Source organism: Scomber scombrus, chromosome 11 (assembly GCF_963691925.1).
Source record: "Scomber scombrus chromosome 11, fScoSco1.1, whole genome shotgun sequence".
Taxonomy (NCBI): domain Eukaryota; kingdom Metazoa; phylum Chordata; class Actinopteri; order Scombriformes; family Scombridae; genus Scomber; species Scomber scombrus.
The window spans coordinates 14,978,903-15,006,757 of NC_084980.1; the positions used below are offsets into that span (position 1 = coordinate 14,978,903).

Here is a 27,855-nt window from a genome sequence, read left to right on the forward strand (position 1 = left end):
GCATGTCAGAAACAAATTGTTACTATACATCTGCCTACTCATCCATTTGTCTGTATACATCTAGCCATCAATCCATCTATCTATTTATCTATCTATCTATCTATCTATCTATCTATCTATCTATCTATCTATCTATCTATCTATCTATCTATCTATCTATCTATCTATCTATCTATCTATCTATCTATCTATCTATCTATCTATCTATCTATCTATCTATCTATCTATCTATCCGGCAGTAATTCTAATTCTGACTGCCCCACTTCCCTTTCTATTCCCCATTTCCTCTCTTCATTGATCCCTCCATCTGTCTCTCTCTCCTCTGTCACACTGGGACATTCTCGACAGTCAGTATAACGGCTCTATGCAATGCTTGGAAGGTCACAGAGCTATCTTCTCCAAGAGAAATAAGGAAAGGACCTAAAAACGGGGAGCGTCAAATAAAACTTTGACAGGGTGCTATAAACATGCTTGTTAAGCATCTCTACCCTACAGCGCTAAGAACCATTCCACATTGTATACTTTCTCTTATGTGGCTAACTACTGATCTCTCCAACACACACTCTCCATCATACCCCCTCCCTCTCACCTATTCACTCTCTCTCACTTACTTCATCTCTTACACTCTTCAGTTTTTTTCTCCTTACTTTCCATCAGTCTCTCTGTTTCTTTTACTTCATCTCTGGTTTGCCCTCCTAAGTCTTGGCCATTGATAAAACACACACTGAAGTCTAAGTTTCGACCACCACATAGGGTCAAAGAAGCAATTTCCCAATGATGTAATGGCTTGGATTTCTTGCAAAGGCACCAACCTCAAACTTTTGACCAGCAGCACTCAAACATAAAGCTAAAATAACTCGAACGAGGTCAGGCGTATTGAGTTTGGACTACTTAGAAACAGTTCATACTAATTACTATTTCTCTCTCTAAAAATGGACTGGAGCATTTTCAGTAACATAGCTACTTGAGATGTCCTGCATAAATCATCTGAATGGTGATGCTTTAACCAAAGTTTATTCTACTGAAAACAAATGGTGTCCAATTGAAGAAAGTAGCTCTCCACCTTAGTTATTTAAACAATATAAGACATTTCCATACCACTCAGAAGGTCAGGCTTTCTCACCTAAGTTGACTGCTGAGTGTCCCTGTTAATGAGATAATGGTATTGTTACATGTGACTGGAGGATAGGTAGGCTTTAGGCCCACTTGCTGACATTTTAATGTTCCGGCCGATGCTCACACTGTGTCCAGTGGGAATTTTAGGATCTGTTACTCTCTGCATTTTTTTTTCTCCATCTGTTTTAGCCTTTAATGCTCAACAAGCAAACAGGAGCTACCAGTTGGTCAATTTCTCTATTAGCAAACAGGTTAGAAAACAGAATACATTTACAAAATTAGAAATATCCAATTATTTTCTCAGCTTTAATAGTTCACATATTAAAGTTTGGCTAAAACTTTGAAGTGAGACTAAAGAGGGGAGTTCTTTACCACTTTTCTGTTTCTCTTCCCTGTATTTGTCCTGTATAATTATATAGTATGTGTAGCATTAAAACAAAATTGGGATTTTGCAGTGAATGGATTAAAGAATCTTGTATAATTTCAAACAAGTTAAATGTATTTATTTCAGCACGTACTGCTACTGCATATTGCTGTAGAGTTTTCCAGTTGTCAAGCACAACAGTGAGGCCCCCTACATTTTATTACTGAGCGCGCAGTCACTATATTAGAGGTTTTTTGTTTCCATGAACCGCACAAACTCAGCACATTTAGATCAGAAGTTCCTTCTGCTGCTATTTACACTTTTACACCAGGAAGTTAAATTCAGACCAAAGTAAAGAAGAAAGGCCAGCTGATCGTTAAAGCAGGGCTTCTATTTTGAAAGCATGTAATTTGGCTTCTCGGGGAAGCCACGGCAAGGATTTTGATTCGCATGACATCACTGTCATTAGACACAATGACATCATCAGCGAGGACAAGGTTCTGCACCGCTTGAAGATCTGAAACGCCTGACTGAGCACAGTTAATGGTTTAGGGCAAAAGTATCTGTGGAAAAGTGCTGACTGCTCAGTTTCTGCTGCCATACTGTGGAATGAGAGCATCACACTCACACATACACACACCTCAGTGATGGTTCAGGTTTCCTCAGATTAAATATACAGCACTGTGCGCCACTAAATGTAATGTAACTTATATATTGTCCAGACCGTATTTCTGTCTTCAGTTCCATATAAAACACTGACTGGAAAATATAAAGTTGATCCTTTTTTCAACCCCAGAGACCCAGGACCAGTCAGCCATGATGACAAACATCTACAGTTTGGGTAGTCTGTAACACCAAGTTCATGCCAAAGATACAATCTCTACAAAATGTATAAACTTACACTAAAAAACAGATGGAGAATTTCAAATCTTGTCTAATGCCACTTTGTGTGACAATCTTAGAAGTGAATTTAACATGGCTCGGTTACAAAGTTCTTTTTTTTTTAATAAAAGTTTTACCTTAAGTCAGGTAAGCAAATTTTACAATTCTGACTTCATTTTTCTTAATAAAGATAGTTCTACTTTTCCTTCAAAGGGAAAACACACTTATTAGCGAGTTAGCTCATCAAACTCTTAGAAAGAAGGTGAATAGGACCCTAACCCTAACCCTAATCCATTCCCGGTCCAACGTATTCATCACATAAATATGACAAAGGTAAAGTAAGAAAGTGAATAAGCGTATATACCAAAATGTTAAACTATTCCTCTAATGATATATAATAGTATGCTGACACTGCAATGGGTGCACTTATTGTAACTTTTTTTGTGTTACTGTTTTCTATCCTGGAGCAATAACTGCAGTTAAACAACAAAATGTTCCTATTACCTTTTACTGTTTCATGGAAACAATACATTAATGATACATTTTTGGTTTGGAAAGGACCAATGTCTACTTCCCGTGATATTTTAAAAGGAATACATTCCAGCCAGTGTTCTGCATGCACATATGTAGATGCTGTCCAAATTTAGATAGTAACATTAAGAAGTTTTTTTAGGCACGTATCATTTATTTCATTCCGTAGTTGCACTTGAAACTAGCCTTATGCTTTGTAATAACTCCAGAAATCAGCTGAAAATCATCCAAATGTAGCCCATTTCTTATTTGGGCCCTGTATGCATGGGATGTCTGACCTGTGTCAAAAATAAACAGTGAAGGTTCAGAGAAATTAATAATGTCACACTTTTATCTTGTTGTCTAGCCATGACCACTAGATTTCTGTGGAGGGCCTTGAGCCTGCTGGCCATACTCTGCACCATCTCACGCTTCAGCTCCGCCGACAACCACCTGGACCCCTCAGCTCCAGAGCAGGGAGTCACCTTCAGCCACGTCTATAAAATTGACATCCCAGGGAGCACCAGCTGCAAACTAGAGCGCCTGCCAGCCCAGGATGAAGCAGGTCATGAACAAACTAAAAAAGAGACAGAATGCTACTAAGAATGAGTACAAGCAAGAATGAAAGTATGCATTCTCCATGTATACAAGGCACTGATGACCAAAAACAGAAATACATTAATAAATGTTTTTTTCTGAGATCATATCCACTGTGTGATTGTATATGAACAATGGTGACCCATACACAGTACAATTTAAAAGATACACCTTACCATTTTCTTGAATGAGAAACTTTTGACTGTATTTAGCAATCAATAATTTTGAATTCTGTCTCATTCTGTAGGTCTGCAGACAGAGACCACTGTGAATGGAGAGAATGACATCACCTTCAGACACAACCTCAGGCTGCAAATGCCCCAGTGTGACTGTACGGAGTCAGAAAGCTTCAAGTCTCTTTTGTACAGAGTTAATGGGTTGGAAGAAGAAGTCAACTACCTGAAGACCCAGTGTGCTCAGGGATGTTGTGGAAGAGGTGGCGCTGCAGGTAGGCTGAGTCACAACCATATATCATCAGGGGGCTGAGCTGGGAAGTCAACCGTTGACCCAGAATTTATAGGGTGAACCAGAGGAAATTGTAGGCTGCAGCTGGGAGGGAGCTGCAGACAACCTTATTTTACACCTTGACAACCCTATATTTTCTATGAGCTAGTTTAAATATATATGTAAAAGGATGTGATCAATAAAAAGCAAGTAAAGAAACAACTCCCTTTCACCTTTTCACCTTTCTCTAGGTGTGGACACAAGCTGTAGTGGCCATGGTACCTACCAACATGACACCTGCAGCTGCCTCTGTAACCCTGGATGGGAAGGCCCAGACTGCTCAGAGTCCTCCTGCCCTGACGAATGCAATGACAATGGCCGTTGTGTGGATGGGAAGTGTGTCTGCCATCAGGGCTACACAGGAGATGACTGCAGCCAGCTTATGTGTCCAGACAACTGCAACGACAAGGGACACTGCGTGGATGGAAAATGTGTGTGCTTCCCGCACTTCACTGGCGAGGACTGCAGCATCCAGAAATGTCCCAATGACTGCATTGGTAACGGCCGCTGTGTGGATGGGCTGTGCATCTGTGATGAAGGCTTTTATGGGGAGGATTGTTCATTAGGTAAGCTATACAAATGCTTAATATCACAAAGGTTGTTTTGTTTTTTTCACCAGTATTATAACTTGATACATAATTGATAGGTATATCTCAGAGTGCCTGAGATATACCTCTTTTGGCTGCAGAATTCCTCCAATAAAGACTTATCAAAAGGGGAAAAAGAAAGCAGTGATCTTGCTAACTGTCTTCAAGCCTGAGGAACTGATAAGTTAGTAGAGTCTTCCCAAATCAATATTGCAATAATTGCATTGAAAAAAATGTATATCAGACCCTGATTTTGTGTTAAGTGGACTCTCTGGACAGTCAGAAAGTCTTGGAGAGAAATGTATCTAGAAAAGTGTTCAACAGTTTATTAAAGTCTATTTGCTACTTGCATATCATAGATCATTCATGCAAGATTTCTCCCTGAGGCCAGTTCTTATCCTAGCTACCAGCAATATTTCCTATCATGCGGCATAATAACTTTTTATGGCCAAGGCTGAATTTAGTATAACCTTCTTTATACAGTCACCTCTTTTGGCTAAACTGACATGAAGCTGTGAATATTAACAGTTTTGTCATTGAAAACACAGATGCTACAATCAGCTAAGGGACCATTTAAAACACTTAAAACACTTCCCCCTATAGCTAAATTCACCATTATATACATTTCCCTGCTACAGTAAAAACCTTTAGAATATACTACATTCTTAACATGTACACTATTGCACTTGCTGCGGCTGAACTGCTATGATCTGTTTGATTCATGTTTCAGCATCCGTAGCTCATCAGCTGATTGGTGATAGGTCTTTTTCACAGTTGATACTTTGACTGGTTAATGTGGGGATTCAAGTGTCCAATTCAGTCATGGCAGTGTGACTGTGAGCCAGCATGCACAGTACCAGGACCCTGAAACCAAAGCATCTAAATGGAGAACAGCCATTATTAATTCTAGTAGTTGCAGTTGAAGTATAGTGGAGTCATATTCATGCAGGTACAGAGCTTTCTCACCAAACAGTTCTCACCCTGCTGCTTTATGGATTAATGATGATGAATTCTATCAGTCTATAACTGTCATGAAATCCTTGTTTACCTTTTAACATTTACAAAAAAAACCTCAAAGATTTGTAATCATCATTTGTTGGTTGAGAAGGCAGAGAAACTATAATTTTGAGTGGAAGACTAATTACTGTTCACAATCTGTATAAAACTGAAAATGAGATGAACAGCATAAGTGTTGATTTGGCACATTGAAATGACTGCTGCAGCCTACTTACCGGTATTTTTACTCCTCATTTTTCACAAGCTACTTGTTCCAAATACTGGCAGCCACAATGCAGAAACATTAAGATGTTATGATATAAGTTACAGTGGGAGCAATCAGCTAGATCATTTCTGTAGAGAAGAGTTACCACACTATTGGTCTCTATGGAGTACAAAAACACAAAGTCCATAAAGTGATGTTACAGAGTGACATATGTATGTGAGTTAGCCATTATAAAATATATGCTAAAATATAAATTAATGCTAATAAGCAACAGCTGATAAATCCATGACATTTATCATTTTAACCTGGAAAAACAATAGTTAATGTGACAATCTACTGCCTGAATGTTTTGTACGGTATGTTGCTTTTTATAAATAAAAAAGAGCAAGGAGACATCAAATAATTCATCTGCGTCAGAGCTTAGTGAATCAAGATATTCAAGCAATCAGAAACCAGATCCAGAATAAAACTTGCTATTAACAATGCGTAGACCAATCACCAGATCAATATCCTTATGTCCGCCATAAAGAACAGAACACTATTGGCCAATTCTAACAGCAAACTAAGTGCTGTTAGAAATGGTAATTGGTAGAATTGACGTAAGCATCTTTGACTGAACCTACAGTTACAGCAGTTATCATGATGGCCAAAGTGACCTACTTCTGTGGTATTCAAAGAATCTCTCCAAGAGTTATTTCAGATATAGCAGCTGATGGGGCCCTTTCAGTGAGCTGACCCCATCACCGCTGGTAGCTTTGACCTCCAGAAAACTTATGACATCAGGTCACATAATACCACAGGAATAAAAGAGCGCCTGTCAGTCTTTTTCGGACTCCATCTAGCTTTAACCATGTAGAAGACTCATCACCTTTCCTGCTAAATGCACAGCTCACCAAACTACTATTGCTATACTGCCTGAGGAACAGAGCACAAAATTGCATCTTTGTGGCAATTTCAGGTCAGACAAGCAGAAAGGTGAGCAGTGGCAGCCAAGCACGGACAGTTTAATTCACTGAGTTCACACTTCGAGTTTGTGACAGTTTCTAAGGATATCTTGATGATTTGGCTGCAGGTTAGTGGCAGATAATTTGGCTTCTTCAAAGCGCTTGTCCCCGCAGAATAAGCTTATATATTTGTCTGTACTTGTCTATGGCATTTCTTCTCTGCATTTAACACAGAGTAGAGAGCACATACTTCAAAAAACTGAGATTTTCTGCGAGTGAATCCACTAAAGGACGCCACACAATCAATGTCAGGTACTGAGCCACAATTTTAGAGACTAGAGTAGAGTGTAAATGGTTCAGTCTTCACAGTAGCAGGCCAAACCCTAGATGGCAATTTAGTTTCTTCAACCTGGGATTTGCTCTGCAGGGTCAGAGAATAGCTAGCTTCGTGTGTAGGTGCTATTGAACAGATTCCAACATCAACAGTGGCACCATGTCAGAGGAAAAGTCAGGGAGGAAGGGAGAGTGGGAGGTAAGAAAAAATAATAAATTGTGTTGATTCTAGGTGTTAGTAATAATAGTGGTAATAAGCACTGGGAGAAGAGCAGCACAAAAGCAAAACAGTGAAGACTTTATTTGTTTTATGTGGCCGCTTTCCATTTCAACACCTGCATGATGGATGTCAATCTGCTCCCTGGGTAATGACCTCTTGAAGTGATGTTTTAGTTATACTGTACATCTGGAATGGTTCTGTTTATTTCAACACTATTGATTATAGCTCATGCTGTTTTTTAATCTAAGGCAGATGTTAATGTTTATCGACCATATTATGGTGAAAAAAGAGGAATGTTTAGCAACCACATCTAATGAAGTAATCTGGATCTAATGATAATGATGAAATTATGAAAAGTGAATATAGTAAAGTTCTTAAAGCCACATCAACACAATGCACATGCTTTGGATACTTCTAACTGTATTCTCTTTGACTGTCTCAGAAATGTTTCCTGTCATTTACGGCACATTCAAAGACAAAAAGATTCTGTTCAACATAACGCCCCCTTTGAATTTAGTCTTGGACCATATTTGGTCAATTAGCTCAGAAACGTGATTCATGTGACTAATATTAAAATATTAAAAACAGATGGCGAACTTGTTAAAATTATAGTAAACAGGAACATATTTTGAGCAACATTCATGCCGATAGTTATTTTGTGCTCGCTCACTGCAGATTTAGTCTTCTTTAGAAGTCCAAACATGTTGCATAAGTCATTTATTCCTTCTTCTTATAGTATTTAACACATTTTCAATCAGAGAACACATCTCCATAATGTTCCACTTTTTCCAATATCAACATGTTAATTTATTGACCCAAGCTGGTCTGAAATATTATTTAAGGGTAAAGATTGTTGATAGTCATGCCCTGAGTAGCAACAGGGGGATATTAGCTGCTACTGGATGGAAAATGACTGCTGCATTTTGAAGGAAAACATTAAGCTTCCATACTTAGCTGTGTGGAACAGTGTCTAAACCTGATGTGAATTCTTTCCCTGCCAAAGTGATGGTAGACTCCTTCACCACCCGTTTCACATTTTTCCCTTGAAATATGCTTACGTACTATACTTTACTTCTTTAAATCTACCACCACCTACCATATGTCCCTCTATCGTGCCCACAGAATTCTTGTTTATGGAAAGCCTCACTCCACAGCACTGCTGACTTGCTGTCTTCTGTCTTTTGGCTGCTATTTTGTTATTGTAATCCCCCATAGTTACATACCTTCTTATTCGCCCCTCTACCATATTTTTTCCATAATCTCCATTGAGGAACTCTGCCCTTGTATTATACAACAATCGCTGAAAATAAATATCTTTTCCCATTTTGAGAAGAAACCTTAACATTCAAAATGCATTCATTTAGCTTGTTTCATGACTCTTGGGAGACAGGTAAGAGAGTGACACAATAACTGCATAACACAAAGGTGCTGAAGAAATTTGTCCAACCTTCAAGGCAGCCACTGTTTTCATTGGAATGTGCTTTCACCTTCCAGAGACTTAATACCTGCTGAAGTAATCTAAATGATCGATGATGAATGAACATCACGTCTACCTTTATTGTTAAAGTTGAATAAATCTTGTAATAGTGAGTTTTGAGAACATGTGCAATTGATTATGTTATTGATATTGGACAATGTTAAAGATATTTATGTACACAGCAAATGGCTGAAGAGTTGTGAAACCTGGCTTTGATTGAGTTTATTTTATTAGATTTGCACAACTCTTGCATGGACACAGGACCATGAAACTGTCAAGGAAGCAATTGAAGCTAATACTGTAAATGGCATTTTTCTTTGTCTATGTGTAATTCTCTTTCTTTTTTAGTCTTCGGTCCTCAGGGTCTGCGGCTGGTCCGGGTGACTGACGTCTCTCTCCTGGTCGAGTGGGAGTCTGCTCGTGGGGCGGACTATTACATTCTGACATATTATCCCAAAGGTGATCAGAGTACCCTGCAGCAGGCAAGTATTTTTGAATTGCTTCTTTTTTGATCTCATTTGTAGATGTTAAATAAAGGATGTAGCACTTTTTAAACATCTGTGTTTCAACCCATATTCTTGTAGGTTCGAATTCCCAACACAGAAAACTCATACCTCATCACAGGACTGATTCCTGGGGTCACCTACATTGTCCAAGTATATGCTGTCATCAAAGAAATCCAAAGTGAAGCAGACAGAATTGAGGCTACCACAGGTGAGCACAGATAGCTGTGATTAGGACTGAAACAACAAATATTATTGAGGCCTTAAAATGTGTTTCTTTTGTCTAAATAACCATGTTTTTGAGCTGGTGAAGTGGAATGGAGTGAGGTGAAGTGTGTAGGCTTTAAATGTGTCAGAGGCTTAGAGCAAAGGCAGACGTGACCTATAAAAGACTCATGGGCGGGGGGCCAGGTATTGCCTGAGGTATGGAAGATTTAGTTAGATTTTCCTGGATTAAATGGTCACATTTGAGGTCAAATGTAAGTACATTGGTGATGAGGCATGAAAACTCTTAATGGCAGGCTCCTAAATGTTATGCGAAAGGAGGTATTGAAGATTAAGAAACAATATTTTACTGAAAAATAGGCGAGAGTGTTAGATGAAGGGCCCTCTCTAAATTTTGAATGTGGACTTTGTGAATTCATGCAATAAGAGCTGGGTCAACTAACATCATTTCAGTATCACTTCTTGATATGGGCAGTCACATGTTTAAGATATATATTCACAGATGAAAGGAAAGTCAGTTTCACCTACTGTATGCTAGATTACTTACAGTGTCCATGTGTCAGATGAGCTTTCCCAATCAATCATATACTTCTTTTACGCACTATGCTAAAAAGCAATGAGTAAGCTAAAGCCTGTCATTACTAAGTGTTTCATCGAGTGCTGGTTTGTTCAATTTAAAGGTAATTAAGAGGAAATGGCTCTACGGATGTGTTTAATGGAAACGGGACTCACTTACAGATGTGGTTGAGGACAGATGTGAAAAGAAAGAGTTTACTATACTAGGATTGGTTGGCGTGAGTGAGACAGACACTCAGACAGACGGAGGGAGAGATTGAGATCGACTCTAATATGTGGTTAGACTGGTTAGCCATGGAAAAACGTCACAGGACATGGCATTCCCGTAAATGCATGAGAAAACACACCATCATCTGGCTTATGGTTGTGTGAGGCATACACTCATTTCACTGGTCACATAGTTCAACTTCAAACAATGATTTTCTTCAAAGAGGGTTTAAGTGAATGTTTCTCTTCCACCCCCAAGAAAAACACAATAGCTGACTTTTAAAATATGCTAACATGTTTTTTTCATTTAGTACCATTTGTTTTGTTTTGATGGTTCTCATTGTTCTGTCTTATTCAACCATATGCTGTAAATCTTCACATCTCTCCAGGCTAATCCTATATTCAAACTCTAGCTGTATGTGCAATTACATATATTTCATATACTTATACCAAGAAATGCTGAATGTACCATTGTCTGACAGTACCAAGCAGCATTATGTTAAAACACTTAACTTAACTTAACTTCGTAATTTACTATCTATGACTTCTTTGACATTAATGCTGGTCATGATAAAAACAATAATTTAATTACTGTTTACATTTATATGCAGTCACAAGCCAATTTTATTTAATCATTTCATTATGTAAGATTGATCATTACTTAAATATTTTATAATCAGCAATCACTCAGTGTTAACATGATTAATTTTTGTCATTCGCAATTCCTCTGTACCTTGAAATGACAATGACTGAGGTGATTTGTGTTCGTATACCTGTTCACAATTAAATACATTAAAATCTCAACTTACATAATGTACTGTAGGACACAACTAAGAGTCAGAACTTACTACAACTGATTGCAATTTTTTATATATCAGGACAAAAAACTCATAACTCTATATATATTTAAAACTTCTAATTTATTTGGTTTTATTGACTTTATTACCAAAATGGAAATCCTGCTCGGCCTCCTTCCCAGAAAGCTCACATTTCAGGGTGATCAAGGACATGTGGGAGCAGAGCAGGGCAGATTCTTGCTAATTCAGGGGTTTTAACTCAGGATTTCCAGTTTAAGGATCATGTCTGTACTCCCTGTTCTCCCTTCCTGTCCATTTTTAATGACCTTGCTATTGCTATGAACACTTTTATCCTTCCCAGATGTATCCGCTATCAATGATATCCGAGTTCTTGGTCAGACAGAAGTCTCTATCAAGGTGGACTGGAAGAACCCACAAGCTGAAGTGGATCACTTCAGGCTCACACACACTGACCCAGCAGGGCAAGAGGAAGAAATGAACATCCAGAGGAGTCAAGAGGCACGAACCAAACACACTATTGTGGGTAAGTAGTGATATAGATTAAACCCAATTTGGACAGATGCCCTGAATACATGTAAAAACTAGAACATGTGTAATATGTTGTCATGACATCATAAAATGATAATTCATGCAATTACTTGAGTATCATAATGGCAAAGACTGCAGTTTATTACATATTTGCCATTTTAGAGTTAAAAGAAATGTGTCTTTCTGCAGGTCTGTATCCAGGGACAGAGTATCTGATCTCAGTGCAGGCTATCAAAGGAACCACTGAAGGAAAATCTTCTTCTGTCACGGGTGCCACAGGTCAGTATCAACACATTCAGGATCCATTTAACTTAATGTGACAATGGGTTACTGTGCTTTAGAGGTGACCAGCACTTTGATAAATTCTATATTATTAGAAAGCACAAAATGGACCCAATGTTCCTGAAATGGAATACGGTCAAACAGAAATTGCATTTAGACTGCATTTGTGCTACCACTGACTCTTTCTGAATTGGATGACACTTAAAATAATAGATCAGCCACTTATGGAACTGAAACACAGTGAGGATAGCCATATTCCACTTTGAATTGGGTGCACCATCAAAGATGGTCTCTTAGCCCCTTTACCGGCACCTATAATTCACCAGTGGTCAGGATTTAATAGGAAAAACACATAATCTGTCATACACAATTGTGACATATCACTTGATACAACCTGGTATTACCTTCAACACACAGCCAATGATAATAGCATGATGAATAATCCAGCAAGAGATTCAATTATGGGTTAATGATGGAAGGCTGGAATTTATAACGTAATAATCTAGACAGGTTCTAATGTCTGTGGTGAGCATGGTCACTGAGGGGAAATGTGATATGAATGGTGTAACGACTACAAGAAGCTCCCTGATGGTTGAGGTGAGAAGGTCTGTGATTTACAGACTCCATCTGGTAATGTTGGATTTTAGCAGTGTGGTATTGAGTTATACGTGTTTGGTCTAACCGTGTTTTGGACCAGTTTTAGGACGTGAGGATAAATTCATTTTAGAATTTTGCACCAGCAGCTGGTCTTGACATTCAGTTGCTTAACGTTATTATTTGACTTACAAATGGTCAGCAATGGCACGACAGGTCTTCAGTCATTGCCATTATCCTGCTCATTTGCACTTTCTTTTTTTACTTCTTTGTCTTTTATTCCCCTTACTTTCTGTTCTCCCTCACTTCCTGTCTCACCCACCCTGAGTGCTCACTTGATTCAAAAGCAGTCTCCAGGTTGATGGCTCTTTGTTTTTTTAGACCCTGAGGCAGCCAATTTAATGATTTTTAGTTGTCAGTGTTAGCTAGGTATTTTCAAGACTCACCTCTCTTCTTTTGAAGCCAGTCAGGTACTCAAGAGCCTCCTGTCAGTGCTAATCTTTTTTTTTGTGTGTGAGTTTGCCACCTACACGTGTGGTAATTGCATGTGTGTGTGTTAGTGTGTGTGCTAATCTACACAAGACAGACAGTGGCTTGTCTTCACTCCAGTAGCTACAATCCTTCATTTTAGGTGCTGCACGAAAAGGCTTTTAGAGGTGATTGAAGAGGGATAGCCCTCAGTTCTGCTTGCCAGCAAGGTTGTGCTGGTTTCATGATGACTGGCATGGTGCAACAGTCACCTATTATCTTGCCAAACATGCTGTTTGCCTTGGGCCAGCATGGTTATATGGGGTTAGAGATAAAAAAAAACATAAGTAGAAAATATGGAAAATACAAAAATAGCACAGCAACTGTGGTAAGGGTACAGAGAGAAATCAGGGCGAGAAATGAGCAGGGATTATCAGAGAACACAAGTAAAATGCGGAAAAATGAAAGTCAGAATATAAAAATAAAGGGTCACACGGAAGCCATTTAGTGACATAATGCAGCTGTACATAATGCATTACTGTGTAGCTACAGTTATTATTATGAAACTGAGCTTTGTCCTCAGAGGCTATTGCTGACTCTTTCCATTATAGACGCTTCATTGTAGAGCGATATTCTTTCATTTTCTCTTCACTTCTACCATCTGTCTTCCATTATTTCGCCATCTAAAATTCTTTCACATTTCACTGTGGTCATGATTGTTTAATCATATTTTGTAGTGGTCCCTCACTCTCTTTCAGTCTTATCTCACTTGCTCACTGGTTTCAGAAATGAAAATGTTACCCAAAATCTCACTAAAAAATACACAGTTTTACATGCACTGTACTTATAACCCATGAATTAATGGGCAAGTGCGGGAATTTATTTATCTGTTTTATGCAAGATCATTCAGGCAAAATCCAAAACATGTTTTTATTGACAACGCTGTATATGGTGTTGAATATGAAATTCAGTTTGGTCTTGCAACTAGTTTAATATGAAGGCTGGAATGAACTGTATGCTGTATGTAGCCACTGAATGGCACTGTATTTAATATTTATGGTTGACCTTCTATGTGTGCATCCAGTGCGGCGGCTCTATAAATCAGCCTCTCTCAGCCTGTGGTATGGGAAATAATGCTGGCCTTACATCATATGCACTCAATATGTGCTGTACTGTCTGTGTGTGTTCGTGTGTGTGTGTGTGTATGTGTGTTTGATTCTCTGGGTGGTTTTATGGTGTCCCTCCATTACCACCAGTTCCAAAGTAAAAAGATTCAGTGACAGATAACATTTCGGAAAACACCATAATCAAAGGAACCTCTACTTGAAGCAGACATTTCATACTCACTAACGTGCCAAAAGATTATAAAGCATATAAACACAAAATACCATGGCTGCTACTGCTGATTCAGATTCAATAAAGTCACCACCAAGGCCCACTTAACCGAAAGCAGATGGACTTGGCTTTGGAAGACGGAACGAATGTTGAGTCTTTATGTTATCTCGACACACTATAGCACCTCATTCGGTCCAGTGGGAGTACCCTGTCTGCTCAGGCTTGTCCATCAGAGGTTTTTTAAACTAGTTCTGTGCAGTTGATGCCAGGAAAATGGCAAGCAAAAGAAGGGAAGGGAGATCTTATGAAGACAGGAAGGAAGGATGCATGAAGGATTCATGAAAGGTCAAACTCAAGCCCACTAAATGAACTCTTCTTTCTCTGTTCATTAAATTGGTTTTGACAAACAATGAAAATATAGACTAATTGCTGCCTGGATTATGTTCACAGGCAACATTTTCTTTGAATTAATGAATGTTACATGTATCTACTGCACTGAAGTCATAGGGGTGTATAACCTGTAGGATGTTGACAAGACTGAGGTTTGAATCCTGATCCCCATGTGTGGTAAGGTTTAAGCAACAAAAGGTTAAGGTTAGTGAAAAATATGTATCATGATTTAACTCACTGCTGACTTTTTTCTGTATTACCAAAGTAAAAAAGTTTAATAAAGCTGTCTATTACATGTAGATATTGTACTGACAGATATTATGACAGAAAAAAAGGATCATTTTACTTACACTTTCAGTGTCAACATTTTTTGCAGCATTATATTTAGCAGTAAACTGTCTAAACATAGTGTGCAAGAGACAAGTTTGGTGCAGTAGAAATAGCTCTATATGTATATGTGTATTTGTGTATCTTCGAAATCATGGAAGCATTTGGGGGGATTCTGCCATTTATAGCTTTAGTGTAGTTATGTATGTGTGATACAACATAGTATCCTAAAAAGTTTGCTTTTTGCATGCATTATTGTTTATCTTCAATATATATCAGTAATATACTACATGTACTGCTTATGTTTTCACGTGTATCAATATGGGAATGACCTGATGACGCCTTGACATGTACAATATTTGTTACGTTTGTATCAATCATATTTGTCTACTTTGCGTCACGGTTACACATTGATGCTTGCTTTATACAGTGTTGCTATATCCTTAAAACATACTCTTGTTCTGTTAATTAAGGCCCTAAACAAGGCTTTCACATTATTTTTTATCATATGTTATGTCTAGATGTAGCCATCTAGACAAGTCAGTTCTGTCATAAAGACTTAAGAGTTGCTTACAGTACAAATACATTTTTGGACAAACATAAAAATAATTAAACAATCCTGTGGCCAGGGGACTTCACCACATAACATACATCATTTCACACCTGACATACTGTAGTCTCTAAAAGAATGCCAACCTATTGACACATATTTTCCCTTGGCTCCATCCATAGACACACTGTATGGCTTCCACTGTACAGTAAAGCTGTGAGGCTGTACATGATGAAAGACAGCCTGTTATTGTATGCCTTGTGGTCGAAAAAAGCCTCTGCTGAAAATGCCAGCCATAATGGATAAGCTGTTTTCCAAATGGACAAAGCCACAACTCGCATTGTGTAGCCCAGTAGCCACTGTCACTACACAGCTAGTGGGGTAGAACGTCTGGAGTAACTAGATCCATCATATTCTGTAACTACACAGCGAATGCAGGCATCCCCTGAAAGTCGTAGTTCTTGGAAAAACATCTAATAACATATAGAACATATCGAACAGCCGAGGCAGCAGCTATACCGAATATACAGTAGGAGCAAAAGAAGGTGCACTTCTCTGTTGAGAGGTTAACAAACAGAGCAATAAGGAATCTTATATCCTGAAGGAGAACAAGGCATTGTATAAATATAATCTTTAGAAGGGTGCAAGCCAATTAACAATTTGAAGCAAGGGCAGACTCTGCTTCAAAATGTCAAATGCTTTTCATTTTCATGGCTGTTTTGTTCTGTCTCGCTGCTGTAAATCAATTCAAAACCCATTTATTGTATTTACTATTATTGAATTAAGAAGACATCTGTGGCCAACATCACTTTGTGTTCATGTATCAAAACAAAAATTGTGCAGTATATGATAAAAAGTTCATCCTCCTCAGATTGCCTGTAGGAAAGTTTGAAAAGTAAAAGGTAAAACTTCAAGTCAAGCAGTCTTCGCCAGAGCTCTCTTGGTGTTTTGCCTTGTGTTTTGCCAAATTGGCTTGTGCACTAGTATGTGTGCAATGTCAAAATATAATATATATTCCACTACCTGTGCCACCAAAGTGAGATTACTCCTAGTGTGTGTGACCACCTCGTCCCAGTTGCTGCCACATAGCAAGTTGCAAACCTACTTACAATCTGCCTGGTGTGAAATCATTATCATACAAAGTTCACAGTCTGTGTGAATATACTGTATGCCACAAAACACACATCATATAAATGTGTGTGTATATGAATGTGTTTCTCCATGATGAGCAGATAGAAGTCTTCTAAGCTCACTTGAATGACCTTTCATTTTTAGGTCTTGGAGGAAACACTCAAACTTAATGAAAATGGAGCGATTATATGTTCTTTCTGTGTTTAGCTCATGACAGACTGTCAAGCAGTGTAGCCACAAGGACAGAAAAGTGACAGCAGGAGAACAGACCAGAGAGAAAGAGGTGGTGTGGAGTTTTCTCCTGGACTCATCATCAATCAGTTTTCATGATGCGGACTGCACAGTGACACAAGACTGACCTTGACTGAACGGTTGCCACAGAGGAATAATCCTAAATGATGATTACTTTTACATTTCTCTTCACTTCCTCTGTGTCTCTGTTGGGTTCTCTGACTATGCATCTGTGTCTCTGTCTTTTCTCCTCCCTCTCTCTTTGTTCCTCTCTCTCTCTCTCTCTTTACTTTCATCGAGATTCCCTCGACAGAGACAAACACCTATCCACACACATGCCCTACTGACTTCTCTGCCTGCCTCTCCCATATGTCTGCTGTGATACCTCAAACCCACTGACTTTACAAACAGAGGCACTGTGTTCTGCTATGCTCCTGCTGCTCATCCTGTGGAACTCAGTGGACAGAACAAGATCACGGGTCATGTTGTCTGCTGTTGAAGTTCTTTTGAAGAGCTTCGCAGAGCTCTTTCTTTGTGTCAGACTACAAAATTGTTATTGTTCGTATGAGGCAAAACTCTGGATAACAAGCTTATATGAGTTTCTACTGGAAATGTTCTGCATGCCACATTCAGCGGATTGACAAAGACAAACAACAAACAAAGACATTTCTTAAAAGTGCTCTGTATTTCTTTTTTGAGGCTGCTGCAGACTAGTTGTGCTGCTTACTCCTACCTGCCACATGCTGGTTCTGATTTTTATTTGCATGCTTTATCCACTGAGACCACTGAGAACAAGCATCACTATTGTTTTAAAAAGGGGCTTGATTAAAACACCTCTAAATCTATATAATGCTGCTTGAAGCCATACAGGGAGGATCCAAAACAGAGGAAACTATATAACCATTTGTATATATTGGCTTTAATATTATAATGACTTACTGGATTAAAATGAAATCTGAATTGGTTCAGGACATAAACTGTGCATCACACGTGTCATCAGTTTATCCCCAAAATGCACTCTACAGAGGCTCCTAATCAGAAAAACTCTAGCATCAATCATAAATGTTTTTTCTGTGTTTTTCTTAACATGTAACCTTGTGGTCATACAAACAATTATTCTCTACAACTATTAATAAACTCACTTAAGGTGGAAATGGTGAGCAAGTAATGTGGATTTACCTCAAAACCTTTCAGGGCGGAGGTCACTGTCTGACACTGTTCACAGACTACAGTTCACATCCTGTCTCCTAGTAACAGTCAACATTAATCTTTTTAATCTTTTACCCTCAACCAGGTAGCTAGGGTTGCTTAAACTTAACCAAACCTGAAGATTAGATTAGAAAATCTCACATGAATCATAATATTGGTCTTTTGGAAGGCACATTTAGGTAAGGAGAGTTGTTGGTTTATAATAAGTTGCCAACTCTTCTTTCTTATCACCAGTTCCTCACACGTTGTGCTGTTTACTCCTGCTGTACCTGCCACACTCTTGTTGACTGGTTGTATGGCGGTATGGAGGTTGGTTATAGTTGTTTTGTTTCTGTGTGGTATACAATTGTGATATGTCTCTTGGTTGCTGTTTGGTATACCGTGGGTGCAGTTGGTTTATGCTTTGTGCTCCATGGAGTTAGAGGAAAGGCTTAAGACCTCTGCCTAAGTCTTTCTTTCTTCTTCTTATCTCTACTTCTTCAGACATTGACGCTCCTACAAAACTTGTCACCACCGAGGTAACAGAGGACACTGCAACCGTTTCATGGGATCGAGTCCAGGCAGAAATAGATGGCTATATGTTGAGCTACACCTCTGATGAGGGTTCCAGTTCTGAGATCCCTGTAGGACGAGACAGCACCTCTTACAGGCTGGTTGGCTTGAGGCCAGGAGTTCTCCACACTGTCTACATCTGGGCCTACAAGGGAGATAAAGTCAGCAGGAAGACGTCAACAGAAGCTGAAACAGGTAAACTTTGATCTGGGATCCCTAGAGGAGGGGTTGATGTGTTTTGATTTCTGTGTAAAGAGACTTGCAGAAAATGACAGACTGGAGATTGATACAAAGTAAGCACTGAACTCCACAAAGGTAAGACACAAAAGATAAGAACTAACTAAAACTAACTAATCTTTTTGAACACCATGTTGAACCTGGAATCTAACAACCAAACTATCCTTTACACACTTGTATAATTGCTGAAGGTGTGGACAATGGCATGTGATTACCAGATACCTCATGCAAGGCCTCTTTCATCTTTACGCCCTGCAGGAAAGATGTGTCTCTCTTTCTTCAGATCCTTTGTGTAGGGAAAATAGTTCAAATAGTCCTTATGTACTATGTAATAATCATTTCCTTTTCATCTTTTGTGTGTTGGTGTTTTGCATAATTTTCTTGTTTTTGTTTTCTTGATTTTACACTTAGCACACTAACCCCTCTTTTCCTAATTGCCAAGAGTGAAACTTGAACTCTCAACTAAAAAGGCTATTTAACATAATTAGACTGGACACTTGATTTAAAGGTGATTTAGTGTAGCCTGGGGCTGAATGTCTGTCAGAAGTTTGAGAAGAGACAATTTTGTTAAGTCAACTAAGCCAGGTATTTTGTGTCTCCTGTCTTTTGTGCTCTGCCGTCTTTTAATCCTGTTGTTATGAAGTTTAGCAGCTGTTGCTGTCTGTTCGCATTTATGTTTCTCAGAAAAGCCAGACAAAGAACAACTGTGAGAGCTGACTGACTTTTATCCAGATTGCTATAACGTTTAGTTGAAAATGGGGAACAAAAACTTTAAGGACAGTTTTACATTCAACAGAAAAGAAAGAAATAGTATTAACATTTGCTCTGATGTCATGGATGCATTAAATACCAACAGTACAAATGTCTGTTAATGTATGTCAATAACATAGTACAAGAGCAGCAAATGTAAAATCCACAGTTTTTTATCCTATTAATAATTTTCAAGTATGTGGTGCTGCAGGCGTGGGTTATGTTGTGACACATGTGGGTGTGTGTAAGCAGAAATGCATTTATTTTTTGCCACTAATGGATTGATTTTCATAAAATGGGTAAAAGTGGTTTAGTATTTATGTTTTTGCAGAATATACTAGATGTACTTTTTCCCTTTTTTCTATTTTTATACACAGTTTGAATCTTTTTTCATCAGATCTCAGATTTGTTCCTGTTTTTGACGAGGGAAGCAGACATGTTAGTTCCAGTAGCCTCACTTATACACCACACAGCAGGAGTGCACATCTGAAGTAGCTTGAAACTCACTTTGCTGACTGGTGATGGTAAAAGTGTTGTTTGAATTTCCATGAGTTATGACATGGAGAATGACGGGAGAAGCAACTGTTGCTGTTTTTTTCAGTTATGAGTAGAAAAAGATGAGACTGAAATGTGTGTGAGTGAATTTATTTGTGGAATATGAAATCGTTCACCTTCTGTGTTATTCAAAATCAAATTTACTGCTCCTGCACCCACACCTACCCATATTTAGATATTGCAAACTACTGCAAAATCTTACAATACAAACCAAATCTGCTTACAGTATATCTCTAAGAATAACTGCATTTAAAAACCCAAACAGACAACAGAACAGTGAGCTGCCCTTTGTGTGCCGTCCATGAATCCCCAGAAGTAAAAGAGATGTACAAATGTCCACCTCCGTAATGTTCACATATATAATGAATATTAATCAAAGACATGTATAGATGTCCTCCTCCATGATGTCCACGCATATAATCGCTATTAATCAACCTGTCTAATGGGTCATGTGGAAACTTATACCATCCACAGCTGATTTAGAATTATAGTTCACCAAGTCTCTAAATGCACAATATTGTAAAGATGGCACATGAGCTGGAGAAAAATACTTTATGATATATGTCAACCAGTGTTATTGTAAGACAGAACAACAGTGGTTATGATCTATTAACAGTTAACAGTTTCATTCTCAGTTGTTTGCAATATTTTTGTTGTATTATTTTGTTGCATGCTTTTGATTAACATAGTTCATAGTACTCATAGTTCAACTGCTTACAGAACAATGTGATTTGATGTCAAACATGTATTCAAATCTACAAAAGAAAAAAAACCCAAATTGGGTCATTATAGGTAATGTTGAAATTATTTCAGCATTTGACTGTTTTCAATTTACCTACATTTGTCAAACCCACCAAGTTTGACATCTTATCCATCATTTTAAATCTCTTACACAATAACCATGAGGTTGTGTGTTATGCTTATGTGCTGATTTGTATCAGAGGTGTGTAGTTACTATTATGTTTGCACTTAATGTAGTCATTAGTAGTCTTTACTAACCATAACTCCCCATGCAGAGCTGGACGCTCCTACTAACGTCTTGACGCAAGATGAAACAGAGACCAGCGTCAGAGTGTCTTGGGATCGTGTCCAAGCAGAAATTGATGGCTACGTCCTAACCTACAGCTCTTCTGAGAGCTCTAGTGGGGAAATCCCAGTTGGGGCAGACAGCACCTCTTACTTGCTGACTGGCCTGAGGCCTGGAGTCCTCTACACTGTCTACATCTGGGCCGTCAAGGGAAGCAAAGCCAGCATGAAGATCTCGACACAAGCTGAGACAGGTCTTAAATCCAACAATTATATTCAAATTCAAGCTCTTGATTATCTTGTTTTCCTGATAACAACATAGTATTTGACTTAAGGAAATTAAATAATATACAAATGGGTGACCCATTAAAATAAGAATAAACAACATAAAGTGTCTTATTAAATTGTTGGGCCATTAGGATCCTCCAGAACAGCTTCAGTGCTGCTTGGCTTAGAGTCTACTGAAAGGATGAACACCATTCCTTCTAAAGCTGTTTCCTCATTCGGTATTTTGATGATATTGATGGAGAACACTGTCTAACCCAATCCTCCAAAGTTTTCATTTAGGTTGCAAATTGGTGATGGTGCTGTGAGGGCCATGGTATATGTTAAACCATGTTCATTAAACCATTCACTGACCCGTCCTGCCCTGCATTCATGTTCATCCACTCATACTTTGTCACCCATCTGCATATTGTAGTTTGCATCAGTAGTGCATTAACATCTTCTACTAACATCTTCCTATAGAACTGGATGCTCCTTCTAACCTCTTAGCCCGAGATGAAACAGAGTCCAGCTTCAGTGTATCATGGGATCGTATCCAGGCAGAAATTGAAGGCTACGTCCTAACCTACAGCTCCTCTGAGGGCTTTAGCGGGGAAATCCCTCTGGGACCAGACAGCACCTCTTACAGTCTGAATGGCCTGAGGCCTGGAGTCCTCTACACTGTCTACATCTGGGCCGTCAAGGGAAACAAAGCCAGCAGGAAGATCTCGACACAAGCTGAGACAGGTCTTAAATCCAACACTCGAAGCAATTGATTATCACATTTTTCTGTGACTGACCTGTTAACAACACACTATTTGTTGTTAGGAAATTAAATGATATACATATGGGTGACCAATTAAAAGAAAAATAAACAACATGAAGTGTCTTAGTATATGTTGGGCCATCAGGATCCTCCAGAATAGCTTCAGTGCTGCTGGAAGGATGAACACCATTCCTTCTAAAGCTGTATCCTCATTCGGTATTTTGATGATATTGATGGAGAACACTGTCTAACCCAATCCTCCAAAGTTGTTCATTTAGGTTGCAAATTGGTGATGGTGCTGTGAGGGCCATGGTATATGTTAAACCATGTTCATTAAACCATTCACTGACCCCTCCTGCCCTGCATTCATGTTCATCCACTCATACTTTGTCAAACATCTGTATATTGTAGTTTGCATCAGTAGTGCATTAACATATTCTACTAACATCTTCCTATAGAACTGGATGCTCCTGCTAACCTCTTAGCCCGAGATGAAACAGAGTCCAGCTTCAGTGTATCATGGGATCGTATCCAGGCAGAAATTGATGGCTACGCCCTAACCTACAGCTCTTCTGAGGGCTTTAGCGGGGAAATCCCTCTGGGACCAGACAGCACCTCTTACAGTCTGAATGGCCTGAGGCCTGGAGTCCTCTACACTGTCTACATCTGGGCCGTCAAGGGAAACAAAGCCAGCAGGAAGATCTCGACACAAGCTGAGACAGGTCTTAAATCCAACACTCCAAGCAGTTGATTATCTCATTTTCCTGTGACTGACCTGTTAACAACACACTATTTGTTGTTAGGAAATTATATGATATACATATGGGTGACCAATTAAAAGAGAAATAAACAACATGAAGTGCCTTAGTATATGTTGGGCCATCAGGATCCTCCAGAATAGCTTCAGTGCTGCTGGAAGGATGAACACCATTCCTTCTAAAGCTGTATCCTCATTCGGTATTTTGATGATATTGATGGAGAACACTGTCTAACCCAATCCTCCAAAGTTGTTCATTTAGGTTGCAAATTGGTGATGGTGCTGTGAGGGCCATGGTATATGTTAAACCATGTTCATTAAACCATTCACTGACCCGTCCTGCCCTGCATTCATGTTCATCCACTCATACTTTGTCACCCATCTATATATTGTAGTTTGCATCAGTAGTGCATTAACATCTTCTACTAACATCTTCCTATAGAACTGGATGCTCCTGCTAACCTCTTAGCCCGAGATGAAACAGAGTCCAGCTTCAGTGTATTATGGGATCGTGTCCAGGCAGAAATTGATGGCTACGTCCTAACCTACAGCTCCTCTGAGGGCCTTAGTGGGGAAATCCCTCTGGGACCAGACAGCACCTCTTACAGTCTGAATGGCCTGAGGCCTGGAGTCCTCTACACTGTCTACATCTGGGCTGTAAAAGGAAGCAAAGCCAGCAGGAAGATCTCGACACAAGCGGAGACAGGTTTCAAATACCAAATTACCTGACAATTACATCCATTTTGAATACAACAAATCTTCTAGCACCACATAATTACAGGTGTTTTGAAATACAAGACCTTATAGACCTCTAAAGAAAAATAAGAGTTTTTTCTCATATGGTAGACTAATCAGAATCGGCTTGTTTGTTTAAAGCACTTTTCCAATGTATCCACCCATCAGTTCATCCATCTAGTTGCCAATTGTGTATTCAGGTCACGGTAAGCAGAGCAGCCCAGACATCCTTTCCCCCAATAACTTACTCCAGCTCTTCCTGAGCAGTCCCATGTCAGCTCAGAGGTGTAATCCCTCCAGCATGTCCTGGGACTACCCTGCGGTCTACTCACAGCCAGTCATGCCTGGAGCATAAAAAGGCCCACAGAGTCGTTCTTTCCAAATATCCAAAACACCTCTAGCTGCTACTGGGGAGAAACAGCTGCTACACAGTTCCTCTCAAATCAAGACTCCTAACTATGAGGACATCCAACACATGGGGGAACCTCGTTTCAGCCTTTTTTTCTTTTTTTTTTAATAATTCAACAACCTGATCCTCTTTAGTGCTGCACTACAGTTTGTGGCAGCAGGTGAAAGATGGATTGAATATCTGCTCAGGTGTCTCCTGATTAGTATAACCTGATATAATGCATTTTTCTGGACGATCCCCCAAACTTGAGGCTAACACGTGTAAAATCCCAGTTTATTGGGATCCTTGGGGCAGCTTATCCCCTTATCTAAATAAGACACCTTTTGCCAGAAGAGGACAATGAAAAGTCTGGTTGGACTCTTTACTCAGGTTGACAGTATTCATCAATGCTGGTGTCCACCTGGTGTGTCCTTGGGTTGCCACAATCACAAGCACTTTTCACTGTCTAACCGCAGTTCCCGGCAGCTACTTCCAATGTGGATCAATTTGGACTTTATGCTTGTAAACTGTGCATGGACACAGGAGAAAAATGTTCAGAGTTGACAGTTGAAATTACTCTGGAAGGAGATACTAGGCATTTTCAGCAAACCAAGAAGGGATGTATCATGCACGTTTCCAGGTCTATATCTTTATTCTGGGTCTCTACTGGAATATATCTGTATCATTTACAGCTCAAACCACTCAATTTATCTTATACCGGCTCTTTATGTGGCCCCTTAGTTCAGCCTCTGTCTGAAACAAGCCCATTTAGCTCTTGTCTCTTTAAGGCTCCCCTCCCGAGGAGCCCACTCTGTTCTGGTTGGGTAGTTTCCAGAAGCTGCCCCCCAAGAGACTGCAGGCTCCAAAGGCTACGTAAACATGTAATAGTAGTAGGATTTCACTTCTTTTTCTTGAACTCAAAGCATAAACTTAATTACATCCATACAGGTTCAAGCCAAAATCAGAACCAAAATATGCGAGTGGACAACCTATCGAACAATCTTAGCAACAACCTTTGCAACAAATACTGCAGAACTGACATCTGAATGACCTGGCTTTTGACTTAAAGGGGGATCACATTTTGGACCTTTGACCAACATAGACATCCAAATAATAACTTTTATCCAAAAACAAATCCTGTGTCCAGAGCTGAGCCCAAAAATATTTATTGAGTGTCTCTCAACCCTACACATTAGCTCAGAGTGGAGATAATGCACCTTCAAAGTCATTTTTTGTTGGTGTGTTTGACACCACTGAAATCTGCTCTGTCTGTTCCACATGGCCGCAAAATCCTGGCATTTCTGGCTGAGCTACAAGGTTCACCCAGACTCCGGCTGGGTTCCAGGAATGCGCTCCCATGTCCATATTTCATGGAAAAATTCTCGAAGCTTTTATTTTAACCATGACTCCATATGCTGAACTGGATACTCACATGAATCTCTTGGAGTAATATGAAAGATCACTGAGTCATGTGATCATATACTGTTAGAAAAAAAGGGACATACAGTAGTTCTTGCTACTGTTTTGATGAAAGCTCAAGGCCCTTGTTGGGGCGTGATACTCTCTTTAACTACCTGAGATCTTGCGTCCTACACACAACACATTGCTTCTTAACTGTAAAGAGGAGCAAAGTTTCTATATTTGATATTGATTTAGTAGACAATTTACATAGAATATCATAATGTTTATGTTGCAAGATTTTTAGTCACTGTAATTTACTTATGTAAATGTATAAATGCACACCAAATTGTTTGATTTCCCCTTTCAGTGAGAAATTAAATAATACATCTTGTACTGTAGTTTGCATCATAACCACCTATACTAACATCTTCCTATAGAACTGGATGCTCCTGCTAACCTCTTAGCCCGAGATGAAACAGAGTCCAGCTTCAGTGTGTCATGGGATCGGGTGCAGGCAGAAATTGATGGCTACATCATAACCTACAGCTCCTCTGATGGCTCTAGTGGGGAAATCCCGGTTGGGCCTGACAGCACCTCTTACAGTCTGACTGGCCTGAGGCCTGGAGTCCTCTACACTGTCTTCGTCTGGGCCATCAAGGGAATCAAAGCCAGCAGGAAGATTTCAACAGAAGCTGAGACAGGTTAATACACTATCAGGCAGGATTTTCTTTTTGTAATATTAAAGACCCCTTTCCTCTTGAAATAGCTATCTCTATCACTTTTTTGCCTTTTTTGTGGCAGTCCAGCTCTCTAGATTCATTGATACATTGATGCACATATGTTAATTAATTTTTTATACAGAAAAACTGTCCTGATAAATACAATCCTTTACCTTTCCAGTAAACATTTATATGAGAGAGCAGTGAAAATCTGTCAATCACTAATCGCTAAATCACTGCAGGGTGTGTTAAGTCCCCATCCCACAGGTGGCACAGGTGAACGTGAACTTTTACAGGCAATAAATAGCTGTTAACTACCGAGAATTAGTGGGATTGCAGGTATTCATGGGGCAAAAATCAGTTTTTTCATGCAGCAAACATTATTATCATATTGCCAGATGGTGAAAAACATAAAAACAAAACTGGATGATATCCTGAAGTCATAATTTTTAAGTTTTAGCATGGCAGTACATTAGTAAGAGAACAGTTTCTATGCATAACATACGAAACAAATGTAACAATGCAAATTCATACAGCCACATTCTAGAAATAGCAGTCCTACGAGGCATCAAAACACAAAATTGCCTTTCAGTAATGAGTCAATGATGTATTGATCAGGTTGCTTTTATATTGCTGTTAAATACAAAAACCTTAGCCTGGAAATGCTGGTAAGAATTTCAGTCAGTCATGTGGCTCTAACTTGTGGAAAGAATAGTTCTACAGGAGCAGAGGCAGGTCACTGTCGCAGAGCACTTTCATATGAAGGCACAGGAAAGTTAGTACATTTCCAAAGATGACAAGTACTTATTTTATTCCTATGAAGGTGATGAGGTATCTCAACGCCTTGAATTGAGTTTCAAAGTCCTTTCCTCTGACACACATGATAGACACAGGTGTCAAAGGTTAAGTATCAGGGGTCAGGGAAAGCATTTGGGTGATTCACTTTGGTCCAAGAGCTCTCATTACAGATTACATTTGTGGAGATTGTTTGCAAAAGTGCACTAATGTGTGCCTTTGTATTTGATCAGTGTAATTTTCAAAATAACCAGTACTGTCAAAAAGGGTCAAACAAACCATAGCTGTCTACCAAATTTTATAGACATCTAAAAACCAGTTGATTTATGTCTTTATTTATTCTTTTAATAATAATTATGCCACTTTTTATTTTTGTACCCAAACAAAACAGTATCTATCATCTTTTATGTCATCTGACCTCCGATTCATTCAACTACAAATTTCTTACCCATTCAAACTTTGTTTAGTCTAAACTTCAAATCTACCAAGAAGCACCAACACTCCTGTTCTGGCAGGAAATGCTTCCCACAGGCCAGACCAGGTCAATGGGTATGTCTCGAAACTCAGTGTGGGGTAAAAATAGCAGCAGCAGAACATGGTGAATGGGTTCCAACAGGGGTATCTTTGTGTGAGCCAGATGATCTGTAAAATCACCTGGGAGCGCTAAGTGAAAGCTGGATCTTTTTCAATTAGGCAGCAAAGGCCAGAGTTCTGGATTATAAACTTGTCTCGTCGTAACTCATTAGCAACCATCGGTGGATACAGACCAGCTCCGTGCTG

At 39.1% G+C, this 27,855-nt stretch overlaps 2 protein-coding genes across 2 annotated transcripts in view; one reads left to right on the plus strand and one right to left on the minus strand.

Moving 5' to 3' along the window:
- eif2b3 (eukaryotic translation initiation factor 2B, subunit 3 gamma) overlaps nucleotides 1-27,855 on the minus strand; it is a 449,880-nt gene that overhangs the window by 156,173 nt on the left and 265,852 nt on the right. The window lies entirely within an intron of this gene.
- tnn (tenascin N) overlaps nucleotides 3,242-27,855 on the plus strand; it is a 29,672-nt gene continuing 5,058 nt past the window's right edge. Inside the window, exons 1-13 of the mRNA XM_062429252.1 lie at nucleotides 3,242-3,437; nucleotides 3,717-3,917; nucleotides 4,165-4,539; nucleotides 9,105-9,238; nucleotides 9,341-9,470; nucleotides 11,426-11,608; nucleotides 11,803-11,892; nucleotides 18,614-18,877; nucleotides 21,241-21,504; nucleotides 21,998-22,261; nucleotides 22,739-23,002; nucleotides 23,480-23,743; nucleotides 25,999-26,262. Coding sequence (XP_062285236.1) covers nucleotides 3,242-3,437; nucleotides 3,717-3,917; nucleotides 4,165-4,539; nucleotides 9,105-9,238; nucleotides 9,341-9,470; nucleotides 11,426-11,608; nucleotides 11,803-11,892; nucleotides 18,614-18,877; nucleotides 21,241-21,504; nucleotides 21,998-22,261; nucleotides 22,739-23,002; nucleotides 23,480-23,743; nucleotides 25,999-26,262 — 2,893 coding nt within the window. The remainder of the gene's footprint in view (nucleotides 3,438-3,716; nucleotides 3,918-4,164; nucleotides 4,540-9,104; nucleotides 9,239-9,340; nucleotides 9,471-11,425; nucleotides 11,609-11,802; nucleotides 11,893-18,613; nucleotides 18,878-21,240; nucleotides 21,505-21,997; nucleotides 22,262-22,738; nucleotides 23,003-23,479; nucleotides 23,744-25,998; nucleotides 26,263-27,855) is intronic.